Source organism: Rhinoraja longicauda, chromosome 3 (genome assembly GCF_053455715.1).
Source record: "Rhinoraja longicauda isolate Sanriku21f chromosome 3, sRhiLon1.1, whole genome shotgun sequence".
Classification (NCBI taxonomy): Eukaryota; Metazoa; Chordata; class Chondrichthyes; order Rajiformes; family Arhynchobatidae; genus Rhinoraja; species Rhinoraja longicauda.
Genome location: NC_135955.1, coordinates 27,607,928 through 27,622,441, shown reverse-complemented (window position 1 = coordinate 27,622,441; position 14,514 = coordinate 27,607,928). Strand labels below are relative to the sequence as shown.

General features: G+C 40.6%; 1 protein-coding gene across 2 annotated transcripts in view; it reads left to right on the top strand.

Moving 5' to 3' along the window:
* The window catches only part of aco1 (aconitase 1, soluble), a 62,513-nt gene that overhangs the window by 23,821 nt on the left and 24,178 nt on the right, over window positions 1-14,514 (top strand). For both annotated transcript variants that reach the window (XM_078395124.1, XM_078395125.1), the window contains exons 5-11: window positions 188-257; window positions 2,115-2,298; window positions 3,383-3,522; window positions 3,835-4,006; window positions 5,376-5,476; window positions 7,513-7,629; window positions 10,397-10,556. In XM_078395124.1, the coding sequence (XP_078251250.1) occupies window positions 188-257; window positions 2,115-2,298; window positions 3,383-3,522; window positions 3,835-4,006; window positions 5,376-5,476; window positions 7,513-7,629; window positions 10,397-10,556 (944 nt within the window). The remainder of the gene's footprint in view (window positions 1-187; window positions 258-2,114; window positions 2,299-3,382; window positions 3,523-3,834; window positions 4,007-5,375; window positions 5,477-7,512; window positions 7,630-10,396; window positions 10,557-14,514) is intronic.

Genomic DNA, 14,514 nt, shown 5'->3' with positions numbered 1-14,514 from the left:
TATTCTTTACATTATATAGCTGCATATAACAAAATATGCCATTATGATTGGTAGCTGGTTGTTAACAGTCTTCAATATAGTGAATTGCATTACAATTAAATTCTGCTCAGTTCACTTTAGTAGCTTAATTGGAGTACTGTCCTTTGATAAACTAAGCAACAAATGTTGGTTCTCTTTTGTGTTTCAGGCCGGATAGTTTGGAAAAAAACCAAAATATGGAATTTGAAAGAAACAAAGAAAGATTTGAATTTTTAAAGGTATCCATTTTTATATACAATGTTGTCATCTGTTCTGAAATAAAAATGTATTTTCAGAGTTTTGTTTGCCTGGGAAGGAAGATCTAGTGATTTTTGGTTTTGACCTTGTGAACTGAAAGAAAGATTTGCCCAGGAAGCTTGTAGGAAGGGCGTGAACATGGACCAGAATCCTGAAACTTGTCCAATTCCACCCACAGTTGCAGAATGAGCAGAGATGATGGAAAATCCCATGAGCTAAGATCAAATATGTTTACATCATTTAAATGCTTGAGAAAAGCCCATTCTATAAATTTTGGTTATCTCAGTAATTTTAGAATTTCTTCCCTGCTTCCCAGCATTTGGGTCTGATGATCATTGTTGATATATGATTAAAATAGTGACAAGTCCATACTCTGGCGCATATTGCCGACAAAAGTGACATGCGGCTAAATTGTGAGCCAGAAAATACCAAAGTTGGTTCCTAGTCACAAAAACAGAAAATGCTGGACATACTCAATGGGACTAGTTACTTCTGAGAAGAGAAACAGATTCAGCATTTCAATTGAAGGAGGGGAATGAGTCGATATTGAATTCTACAACATAAAGGTAACTTGATTTCTCGATCTGTATCTGTAATCCATTTGTGATTTTAGCTCGCCTTGTTTTATTCACTCCAGGATGGAGGATTTGTCCAGCCTGACATGCTGGGCAGGTCCTCCTGATTTGCATTGCGCTACTCCCATATTCTTTAGTTCATGTTCTCATTCTGGAACTGATCCCAATCACACTCTGACTAGATAACCTTGTTTACAACTTATCCCATGGTCACCCTGGTTTCGCTGTTACAGAGACACAGCTCTGCCCTATGTTGACTCTGTCTCTCTACTGATGTGGGCTGACATGCTGATTATTTCCAGATTTTCTGAACATTTTAAATTTTCAGCATCTGCAGTTTGTTTTTGATTCCCAGTCTTTTGATTTGGTTGATCACAACCACATTGGCCTTTTACATTGGTTGATCACAATCACAGTGACCTTGGGAGGTCAAAATTGCCTTGGGACTTCCTCTGTGTTAGAGGGTGAGGAAGGTTTCCTGCTATTATTTTTGGTGCCCCAGTACCATTATGGGAAATTTTGCTTACGCTTTCACTCAGTAAGGTGAATAGGTAAATCGCCAAAGGGGTATTTTGATAAATAATGATATGAAACTGCAACATGTGCAGGATATTTATTTGTACCAACAGTAACTACTTATTAACAGAGAATTTAAAGAGATAGGGATTGTAAGTAATTATTCATTTTAAGAAAACTCAAATCATGGCCTCTGGCATATCTTTCAAGGCTTACTGAAAGAGAGTACTGATGAGAATAACAACATTAAATATTAAATGTAACTGGTTTAGTTCCTGTTTACCTACAGTGATTTAAAAAATATATATATTATCATTTGGCAGTAATTTCTTTAGTTAAAATATCTACATGCTTTCAGTAAATATAGTTTCAAGTTGTAAATGTGAACATGCATGTGCGCAGTAGTGATGTAGATTGTGGTAATGTATAGTGATATCCATAAGAAAAGGAGTGTAAGGCCAAAATAAGCGTGCCACAGAAAAACACCAATTTCTAGAAAAATGAAAAAAATTCCTGCTTTATCTATCTTCCCTATACCTTTTTTTGTCAAGATAATATACATTTTGAAGATTAATCTGTCCGGTAAAAAGAAACATTGACTAGGGAAAGATTTTTTTTGCCCTATTTTTCTGGTTTGAGCGCAAGTCCAAAGGTTTGGGTACCTTTGATTTGCGGATTTTGTGACAGCATATGTATTAATTATATTCAACTTTAAATTATTTTCTTGCCTTTCTGTGTACATTGAAGTGGGGCTCTAAAGCATTTCAAAATATGAAGATCATTCCTCCGGGCTCGGGAATTATCCACCAGGTGAATTTGGAATATTTAGCACGGGTGGTATTTGATAACGATGGCTGCTACTATCCTGACAGTCTCGTGGGTACGGATTCCCACACAACGATGATTGATGGCCTCGGAGTGCTCGGCTGGGGTAAGCTGCTCTTTGGATGTTTTCTTATCTAAGCATTAATGATTGAGAACTAACTTTATTAGCTTTGTTTGAAAGTGCCTGCTCTCTCCTTCCAAAATCCTTTTAGCTCTGGATTGGCTTAATCTATGCTTGTTTAAAAATCTTAAACTTGTAGAATTTTTAAAATCTGGAATCATCAGTCTCGCCCTAAATCAGATGTCTTGAATCTATTTTCTGACAAAAGTTTCAATAATCTGGAGATTATGTGGAAGCCCACTGTTATTTATTAGGATTTATGGTAATACACTTTGCTTATGTTTTGTTGAAGTGTGACTGTTAAGTTAAATGTAGATTATAAGAGGATGCATTTGAAAAACCAGACATGGGAAATTTAAGTTTATATTCAAAGCATCTGCTCTGAGGTAACAACACTTTGTTCAGATGTTCTAATGAATGTCATTGCATATTCATGATACAATAAATGTCATTATGATTATATGGATTTCTCTATTTCCAGTGGGATCCAGTGGGAGGTGGAAGTTAAGATTATTCCAGGCTGAGTTTTATGGCATTTTGACATAAATGGAATCAAAGAATATGTGGTTCAGATAAGAAAACGGGAGGTTGTAGAATATCAACATGATCTTATTGAATGGCAGAGTTGGCTTAAAAAGTCATAAATTCAACATCTGCCTCTGTTTCTTGTGTTACATCTTGCAGCCTGTAAATAATACACATTAAGGCCTTGTGTCTTTAATGAAAGCACAGTGAAGTCCATGCAAGTGTGAAAGACATCCATTTCCATTCACAATGGATGTTAATCATATTACATTATTGTGTCTATCCCCAATTTATTTGACTGCATACCTTCAGCTACCTAGTATACCTTCAGCTTCTTCCTTACTGAGCTGTGTAATTTCTTCCCAAAATTTCCTATATCATGCTCCTCAAAACCCCTCTGACCAATCCTTCCTTGTGTAGAGAACAGGTGTTCCATTGCCAGTAAATTATATAGTTTAATTCTGGATTAAAACATCAGGAATTTGTATGTGCTGGATGTTGCAAATAATGTGAAACTAATGGTTTAAAACTGGGTCTTTTGCAGGTGTGGGTGGCATTGAAGCCGAGGCGGTGATGCTTGGTCAACCCATCAGCATGGTTCTACCAAAAGTAGTTGGTTATAAGATGACAGGTACTCCCAACTCTTTTACAACTTCAACGGATATAGTCCTCACAATCACAAAAGTAAGTAGACTATATCCTCATAAACTGAGTAAATATAAGGAAGTAGTAATTCAATCCAAAGTCATTAGAACTGAATTTTGCAAATCAACAGGCAGCTACTGTACAATGAGCATTGAGCATGTGTGGATAAATTTCAATATTACGATGTTTCAACCCAACGGATATCAAATTTGTATTATATTTTTATAAAGTGAATGGTAATCACTTCATTTTTCCAGGTTATGTCATCAACTTAAGAACAATGACATTATTGTTAACATGGATAATTAGTTGACATTGAGGTTTTTCATTTTTTTAAATTATTCTTTAAAGCACCTTCGTCAGGTTGGAGTTGTTGGGAAATTTGTGGAATTCTTTGGTCCAGGTGTGGCACAACTATCCATTGCTGATCGAGCAACTATAGCCAACATGTGCCCAGAGTATGGAGCAACAGCAGCTTTTTTTCCAGTGGATAACATAAGCATAAAGTACCTGGAGCAAACAGGTAAGAACACAGAAACTCATGAATGAACAGTGCAATAATCTGGATACTTTCTTCCTCCTTTTCTGCTTTGAAAGAGAATTGTGCTGAAGTACTGATGAATATCCAACAACAGTATTGTGGACATTTATAGCACAGATGGAGGCTACTCGAAGCAATGACAAGCACAGGCTTAAGAAAGAGCTATAAACCATTCTTAAAACTTGCTATTTCCTTTTGCTTTCAAGTATTCAATTTTTAAAGACTTGCACAACGTGCTTCCACTGCCTATATGGACAGTGCATTCCAGGTTCTAATGTCCTATTTGCAGTGGACTGCTTTTAAAAATAATTATATTTTTAACCCATATTACACCATCGGTGTATTAATTATGTAAAATCTATGAAGACTGCCATGACTTGACACCCATCTGGGATTTATTCATCATTGTGGAAGCAGATCGGAGACCAAATCTTCCTGTTGCTTATTTTTAAGAAAAGTAAGCAGTTTAAATTACAAGAGTGGAAAAAATCAACAATGTTTTGTGACTTTAAGGGCCAGCTGATCCGGCCTGTAGGCCTCTACAACTCTCAAGCTGCAGTTCAGGCACTCCAGATTTAGGAAGCTTTTCTCAGACTTGTTTAAAAAATATATATTGCGAAAAGAATGTTCTAATATCATATCATATCATCATATCATATATATACAGCCGGAAACAGGCCTTTTCGGCCCTCCAAGTCCGTGCCGCCCAGCGATCCCCGCACATTAACACTATCCTACACCCACTAGGGACAATTTTTACATTTACCCAGCCAATTAACCTACATACCTGTACGTCTTTGGAGTGTGGGAGGAAACCGAAGATCTCGGAGAAACCCCACGCAGGTCACGGGGAGAACGTACAAACTCCTTACAGTGCAGCACCCGTAGTCAGGATCGAACCTGAGTCTCCGGCGCTGCATTCGCTGTAAAGCAGCAACTCTACCGCTACGCTACCGTGCCGCCCAAAAGAGCATTAACAAATAATAATAGATGGCATCAACATGGTGACGCTGTAACAAATTGAAGAATGGAGCCAGGAAGCTTGGGAAGAAGGTTGACTGGCCACAGGAAAAGTGTGTGATACAGTGAAACCTGAATGTGCAAAGGGAGGAAGTCGCAATTTTATCGTAAACCAAAACATCTCAAAACTTAATGCTGTTGGAAAATGCATTTAAGAACATTTGCCAATTGTCTTTGTATAGTTGCATATTGATAGTACAAAAATGTTTTGCTTTTTAGAGCATGTGTAACCTTTTGCATCTTAACATCAGAATTTCTGTTTGACTATTAAGCAAATATTTTCTGTTTCTAGAAACCAACAGTTCTTGCTATGTTCTGTTCCTTCTTTAAGGTCGAGATCAAAGTAAACTGAGTTACATTGAAAGATATCTCCGAGCTGTTGGAATGTTCCGAGATTTCAATGATCCATCCCAAGACCCAGAGTTTACTCAGGTATCTAGTTTTTGAATTTCTTTTCAAAAAACTGCACCCATCTTATCACCATAAAAGGATAAGCATCCTTTTATTAGAACCTTCAGCGAATTAAATCCTTGTTATCCATAAAGGATAGAGGCAGGTACTTTCCATGGAGAACAAAAAATACGAATGGTACTAAAGCTGTCTCCTGTGTAACCAATAAGTTCCCCAAATAAAAGTATGTTTAGTGATATTCCAGAAGAATTTACAGACATTAAAAGTGTTCATCACAGTGAAATATGTAAATGCTAAAGGAAATTATATTATCTAGCAATGTACTACAGTTGAATGTATTGATATTTGCAAGCTGTGATTGGTCATACAAGATGCCTGCAGTGTACACAAAGGCTGCTCTCTTAGAATAATGCACAGCAGGAGCAACTCGACAGATATTGAGGATTAAGTGTGTTTCCTTGAGACTTTACAGCCAGTGAATCACTGTAAGAAGTAAGTCAGTTGGTGTTTGTTCAGCAAGCCTTGCAAACAGGAATGTGATAATGACCAAATAATCACTTTCCTGGTAGCACTTATCTTCACACAAGCAATTAGTTCTGATTACATTTGTCCATGCTTTTCCTAAAGCTCCTCATTATCTCTTCCTATGCTTAGTCATCCACAATAAAAGCACACAATGCAAGTACTAGAATTTTGAAATATAACAGGTAATGCCTGAAACTTTAGGCAGCATCTGTGGTATGAAAAGCAGACTGATTTTCTTAAATTTGGCCTTGAATGTTGACATGATTTATCCCTCCAGACGTTGGAGGTGAACTCCACAGGTATAAGGAATCTTGCAGTTCTCTCCGTTCCAAAACATATGTCCTTATTCTTGCACCCTCATCTTAACAAATCAATGATACTTTATTGTCACATGTACTTGGGTACAGTGAAATGCGTTGTTTTGCATGCAACCCGGTAAAATCATGCTGCAGACCTCACCTAGGCAATACACAGGTGTCACCATGTTTTTGCGCCAAAGTTTAAACCGAACAGTCCTATCTTCTGCCTGCCGCTGCATGTGACAGCAGACTCCTGCCGCATCCCCCTTCGTTCTCAGCGGCCTGCCGTGCTCTCGGGCTTGCCTTGTTCTCCGGCCCGCCTCTTCACTCTCCGACAGCCCACCTTGCTCTCGGTGGTTGCTCGCGGGTCCCTCCTCGCTCTCGCTACACAGGCCCCATCAATATTCGCTGTGGATGAGCTGAGCCTACTGGAGGGCTTGGCCCCGCCCATCGGGCGCACACCCGGACGGGTTGTGGACGACCACACTCAAAACAATATCTGCTGGCGCAACTAGTATTTTTATTTACATTTTTAGACACAACAGCAACCTTTTCTAGGGTCCCTATGTGTTAGTTGCCCTTAAATTCCTTGCCCAATGTCAACTGAAAAATGTAGTATTTGGGAATGCGAGCTTTGTTAGGTTATTTATGACCACACAGAAGCCTGAGTGCAATGAGACTGGCTAGCAGTACTGACAGGGCTGTATTGTTCAAATCTCACAGTGCAGTTATTCTTAACTTTTTTTCTTTGAAATGGTTATCTTATTTGATTGAGCAACTTCCATGGTGTGAGGGCATCCTGGCATTTAGTTTGTAGTCTCTGATTAATTTAGTTAGTGGGGATCATTCCCATAGATATATTGATTTTACTAACCTTCCTCTCAGTTATGAGAAAACTATTCCTACAAACCAATGTGTTGCACAATATGTTGAGATGCTACATCAGTAACAATAACTAAGTGGCTTATATTAGATGGTCAGCCAATGCAACAAGCTGTGCTTTTAACAGTGGTGTGGGTTGGACACTGCCTTTCCACTTTTGGAACCTGTCTCGTGTTGATTAGTGACATGTAATTAATGTAAAATGCTCTAGAAGATGCTGCACAATCAGATATTGATGCATGCTAAATTCTTAGCTATTTCAACAAAATAGTTATTACAACATTTTTAAAATACTGTTTTCATAGTGTTTGCTTTGAGCTCTTGCAATCTGTGTTCTTTTGTTCAATACAGATTGCGGAACTGGATCTGAGCACTGTGGTATCATGCTGCAGTGGTCCTAAACGTCCTCAGGACAAAGTGGCTGTGTCTGATATGAAGAATGATTTTGAAAGTTGTCTGACTGCAAAGGTGAGCTGCTAAAGTGTTTGCTATGAATTTCTATTGATAGACATGAATGATTTGTTTGAGCATAAACTGGCCAAAAGCTGAGAGTCAATTATGTGCTTGTTTGAGGAGTGTACCTTCACGAGTGAAGCTTGAGTTGAAGTGCCTTGGGTCTTAGTGCTTGTGACTCCAGCTGTTTACATTGAATAAGTATCCAGAGTTCAGAAACTGCATGGATACTGGTTAAATTTATCGACAGTTTCAAAAAGCCTGAGGGATTGGCTCAGAAAATGCAGTGCAAGTGGAAGGGATATGAATGTAAGGAAGTAGATTTTATGAGGAAGAAGGAACTGCAGATGCTGGTTTAAACCGAAGATAGACACAAAAAGCTGGAGTAACTCAGCGGGACAGGCGGAGAAGAATTCAGAGAAGGAATGGGTGACGTTTTGAGTTGAGACCTGAGTAGATGTAATGTTCTTTGACTTCTAACTCGAGTGTTACCATGGAGCAATTAGCATATTCCTCAGAGTCTTGGCCAATATTAGTCCACTACTACGAATGCTAATATTCTGGAAAATGCTGGAGCAGAAGGATCTTGGAGTGCAGATACAATTGGCATCACATATAAATAGGGTGGTCAGGAAGGCTTTTGGTACTTTGGCCTTCATCTGTTGGGGTATTGAGTAGAGAAGTTGGGATGTCATGTTACAGTTGTACAACACATTGGTGAGGCTGCGTCTGGAATATTCTGTTTTGGCCGCCTTGCTATAGGAAGAGTATCATTATATTGCAAAGAATGCAGAGAAGATTTACGAGGACTCGAGGACTTGAGCTATAGGGAAAGGTTGGGCACGCTAGGACTTTATTCCTTGGAATGCAAGAAGATGAGGGGTAATCTTTTAGAGGCATATAAAATCACAAGGGGGATTTATAGAGTGAATGCACTGAGTCTTTTACTCTGAGTAGTTGAATCAAGAACCAGAGGACATAGATTTGAGGTGGTAGGCACAAAATGCTGGGATAACTCAGTGGGGCAGGCAGCATCTCTGGAGAGAAGGAATGGGTGACATTTCGGATCAAAGGAGGATCTCGACCTGAAATGTTGCCCATTCCTTCTCTCCAAAGATGCCGCCTGGCCTGCTGAGTTACTCCAGCATTTTGGGTCTACCTTCGATTTAAACCAGCATCTGCCGTTCTTCCCTACACATAGATGTGAGGTGAGTGGGGATAGATTTAATAGAAACCTGAGGGGTGACTTTTTCCACACGGAGTCGTGGTGATGGAACAAGCTGCCAGAGGAGGTGGTGGAGGCATTAAGCAACATAAAATTTATTTGGACATGTATGGGCGGCACGGTGGCGCAGCGGTAGAGTTGCTGCTTTACAGCGAATGCAGCGCCGGAGACTCAGGTTCAATCCTGACTACGGGTGCTGCACTGTAAGGAGTTTGTACATTCTCCCCGTGACCTGTGTGGGTTTTCTCCGAGATCTTCGGTTTCCTCCCACACTCCAAAGACGTGCAGGTATGTAGGTTAATTGGCTGGGTAAATGTAAAAATTGTCCCTAGTGGGTGTAGGATAATGTTAATGTACGGGGATCGCTGGGTGGCACGGACTTGGTGGGCCGAAAAGGCCTGTTTCCGGCTGTATATATATGATATGATATGATATGATATGATATGGATAGAGAAGGTTTAGAGGGATATGGGCCAAACACGAGCAGATGGGAAGCATAGATGGGGCATCTTTGTCAAACAAACTGGGCTGAAGAGCCTATTTCTGTGCTGAAGAGCCTATTTCTGTGCTGTAGGACTCTAAATGGTAGCAAGGGTGGGGCATTAGAATCTGTGGATGGGTGAATTAAGGTCGGTTGATCCATTTCTAATCCTTGCAAATTTGTGCACACTCTAAATTTTACTGAGTGTTTGTATATCACTAAGCCCAGGAAGACAAAATCAGAAACCAAATACTGTGCAAATCTAAGTTCAGCAAAGTAAATGCTGGAAGTATTCAATAGACTAAACAGCATCTGATAAGTGAAGCAAAGTTAATGTTCCAGAAAAATTATCTTAAATCATAATCTTGTATCATCGGGTTTGTATCAACATGCCTATAAAGAGAGGAAATTAAAAGAATATTTGTCAGTCTTATCTATATTGTTTTTGCACATTTAAATAGGTAAATGCGTTTGGATATTCATAAGACAGTGGATTGTTCATTTATGTGAGCATTTTTTGTATGCTTTTTAATTCTCATAATTATCCATAGTTAAACCAGTGCATTTGCAATGGAACAAAATTATTTCCTCTACAAGATTCTTCTCTCTTCCTCCCATCTCATCCTGCCCATTGCACGAAAGTAGATGTTGTTCCTTTAATAATTGTGTTCTGCCTATGCTTTAAAGATCGTGCTCAGTCCATGCTCTTTTGTTTTTTAAGTTGAGGGGCTTTTACATTAGCACATGAGATTTGTCTAGTTGTCTGTTTTTCAAAATGTCCAACGAGGTGTCTACTGCTCAATCAAACTCCAGTGTGATAATGAGAAGATAAATGTGCTGAAAGGAATAAAGGTAATGTTTCTTTCTGATTGCAATGTTGTTTTCCAGTCAATTTATTCATCTAAAGAAGATAAGTGATGGCGTGGCTCAGTCTTGTAAATGCTCCCTCAGCTTTCTATTTCTCCTCCAATTTAATCATCTCCTGGAAGTTTTGAATGGAAAATCAAGGATAAAGAATTGTAATAAAACTAAGATTACTTTGTTTTTGTTTCTCTCCTTCTGCGTCTCAACTTTAGCAAGGATTTAAGGGATTTCAGATTCCACCAGCTCGTCAAAATGGCACGATAAAGTTTGAATATGACAAGCATGAATATGAATTGTGCCATGGCTCGGTGGTAATTGCTGCTATCACCAGCTGTACCAACACCAGCAATCCATCTGTAATGTTGGGAGCAGGTTTGTTACTTCCTGTGGTACTTGGTTATCTTGCTGGGCTTGCCTCGAGTTACCTTCCTCGTGAATTTACAGTGGTTATAGTAACAGCAGTTTACATCCCACCAAATGCTAACGCTAGCACAGCTTTAGGCTACCTGCTCGGTGCAATAAACTCACAACAGAGCACATATACAGAAGCAGCCCACATCATAGCCGGGGACTTTAACCATGTAGACCTAAAGACAGTTCTCCCGAAATTTGAACAACATATAAGATGTACTACCAGGGGAAAAAACGCACTAGACAAGGTTTATTCTAACATTAAGAAGGGTTTCAGGTCAGCACCACTACCACACCTAGGGCAGTCAGATCACCTGTCCATATTCTTAACTCCAGCATACACCCCACTCAGGAGGAAAGCTCCAGTCACCATAAAGACTGTTAAGACATGGCCTGAAGGAGCTTCCTCGCAGCTGCAGGGTTGCTTCGAAAGGACCAACTGGGATATTTTTGAGGATCAGGACTTGGAGGAGTACACATCAGCTGTACTCTGCTACATCCAAAACTGTGTTGACTATGTCACCGTCGACAAACATATCCGGTTGTATCCCAATCAGAAGCCCTGGATGACGAAGGATGTCAGGTCTCCCCTCAAGGACCATAACACCGCCTTCAGGTCTAGTGATAGAGCTCTATACAGTGCTGCTGGAACCAACCTGAAGAGAGGCATCAAGGATGCCAAAGCGTCCTACAAGAGGAAGATTGAGGACCACTTCATCAACAATGACCCACGGCGGGTATGGCAAGGCATCCAGCACATCACCAACTACAAGACCAGCAACCGCACGACTGCCGACGGCGACGCCTCACTGGCAGAGGAACTTAACTGTTTCTTTGCTCGTTTCGAGGTGAAAGCTACAGTGGCAGACATAACACCCTCTCCAGCACCTGACAACCACATATTCACTGTGCAGGAAAATGATGTTAAGCGCGTGCTCAGAGCAGTGAATCCCAGGAAAGCTGCAGGCCCCGATGGTGTGACGGGAAGAGTGCTGAAGGAATGTGCAGACCAATTATCTGAGGTCTTCACAAAAATCTTCAACCTGTCCCTTTTAAAATCCACCATCCCCCCCTGCCTGAAGTCCGCCACAATCATCCCACTGCCGAAAAAGTCTGTCATCAGCGGCCTTAACGACTACCGTCCGGTAGCTCTCACACCGGTCATCACAAAGTGCTTCGAGAGGCTGGTCCTGCAGCACATCAAAGCCAGCCTCCCACTCACCTATGACCCATACCAGTTTGCCTACAGAGCAATTAGGTCTACAGGGGATGCCATCGCCACCGCTCTTCACACTGCACTGACCCACCTTGAACACCAGGGGAGCTATGTGAAGATGCTCTTCCTAGACTTCAGCTCTGCCTTTAACACAGTCATCCCGAGCAGACTGGTTACCAAACTTTCTGACCTTGGATTTTCCCAAACCATCTGCCAATGGATCAAGGACTTCCTGACCAACCGCCCCCAGACCGTCAAAATAGGCCCTCACCTCTCCTCCACCATTACACTGAGCACCGGCTCACCACAGGGCTGTGTGTTGAGCCCCATCCTTTACTCCCTCTACACTCACGACTGCGCCCCCACCCATCCCATCAACACCATCATCAAGTTCGCGGATGACACGACTGTGGTTGGACTCATCTCAGGAGGAGATGAAACAGCCTACAGTGATGAAATCCAAAGGCTGGCAGCATGGTGTTCAGTGAACAATCTTGTCCTGAACTCCTCCACAACAAAGGAACTTATAATAGACTACAGGAAAACCAGTGCAGAACACGACCCACTCTACATCAATGGGGTCTGTGTGGAAAGGGTACCCGCTTTCAGGTTCCTGGGTACGCACATCGCAGAGGATATTACCTGGTCTACCAACACCATTACCACAGTGAAGAAGGCACAGCAGAGACTCCACTTCCTGAGGAACCTCAGGAAGACCAATCTGCAGGAGAAGCTCATGATGTCCTTCTATCGCTGCTCCATCAAGAGTGTGCTGGCATACTGTATAACCACATGGTATGCCAGCTGCTCAGAAAAGGACTGGAAGGCCCTTCAGAGGGTCATCACGACGGCCCAGAAGATCATCGGCTGCTCACTGCCCTCCCTGGAGCACCTGTTCAGCCTGCGCTGCCTCAGTAGAGCAGGAAAAATAATAAAAGACCCATCCCACCCCGGCCACCGTCTGTTTGTTCTTCTGCCCTCTGGTCGACGTTTCAGGTCGATCAAATCCCGAACAAACAGACTCAAGAACAGTTTTTACCCCAGGGCCATACGAGAACTGAACACCACTTTCTGCAATAGGTCACACTGTTAAAACTTTTGTATTTAATATATTGGTATTTATTTGTTTTGCATTTATTGCATATATGTTTTTTACGCACCGTCAGGATTGCTATATTTTAATTTTGTTGCACTTGTTGCAACGACAATAAATGAATATTATTATTATTATTATTATATGCATGCACTGTTTTGCTTGTGAAGTATTTTGCAGAATAATATAGAATTCCTATACTATGCTGCAGATTCAGTTGATAAGGCAATTTGTTTCCCAAGGAGCATGACACCATGTATTTTACACCGCTGAAGTGCAGCTAAGTTTAGATTAGCCTTCTTTGTGTCTCTTTTAAAGCTACAGAAAGTATTAAGTTGCAGCAAAATTAAAAATTGGTTAGAATTTTTTTTTTTGTGTTGAGGGAAGTTTTGAGGTTAACTGGTGCCTAAGATGCCTCCTGTGCCTTTCTCTCCTGACTATCCATGTGAAACTAGTAGGTAATTTCAATGATTGTAACCAAGATTAAATTGTGGTTAGGGTCACTTTGATAACTCGCTTTTGTAGTGTCTGATCACAATTCCTTAAATACAGCAACATTCAAGTGCACTGTATTCAGCAACATTCAAGTGCACTGTATTCCTTAAATACAGCCACATTCAAGTGGTGGAATGTAAGTATGCAACTACAGTTTATAACAAATAGGTAGTTGATCCTCTTAATCTACAGTAAATGTTGATTGAAACCTTGGGTATTTCCCAAGGAATGGGGAATCGAACAGGCATATAAACTGGCTGCTTAGATTTTGGAGCAGTCACTTGCTCCACTGTTGTGCTGATTGACAGATCACAGAAGAGATCTTCCATTCCTTCTCTCCTGAGATGCTGCCTGACCTGCTGAGTTACTCCAGCATTTTGTGAATAAATCGATTTGTACCAGCATCTGCAGTTATTTTCTTATACAGAAGAGATTAACTCACTCCACAGTTCCCAGACTTCATGATACAACTAAAATAATAATTCTGAATGCTGGCATTCTGAATAGAAACTGATAATTTTGCAAATACCCATCAGGACTGATACCAAATGCAAAGAGAAGCGGTTAGATTCAGATTTATAAACTTCTATTGAAACTGATCCATCACTTTCTACATTTTAACAATTCTTATTGTGGGAAATTTCCCCAGTTTCCGCCAATTAATTTAAATCTACAATTTACAATTATCCAATTTGCAAGAAGAAATATATTCTCTAAACTTGTATTTAGAACTGAGATGAGGAAAAACTTTTTCAGTCAGAGAGTTGTGAATCTGTGGAATTCTCTGCCTCAGAAGGCAGTGGAGGCCAATTCTCTGAATGCATTCAAGAGAGAGCTGGATAGAGCTCTTAAGGATAGCGGAGTCAGGGGGTATGGGGAGAAGGCAGGAACGGGGTACTGATTGAGAATGATCAGCCATGATCACATTGAATGGCGGTGCTGGCTCGAAGGGCCGAATGGCCTCCTCCTGCACCTATTGTCTATTTGATGCACACCGCATCAAAATCTGTCCAGTTTTCAACATTTAATTATCGAAGAAATGGCTTCATTAAGGAAATAGTGTAAGAAACTTATGAAATCACCAATTGGGCCTTCAGGAGCACAACACTATCCTT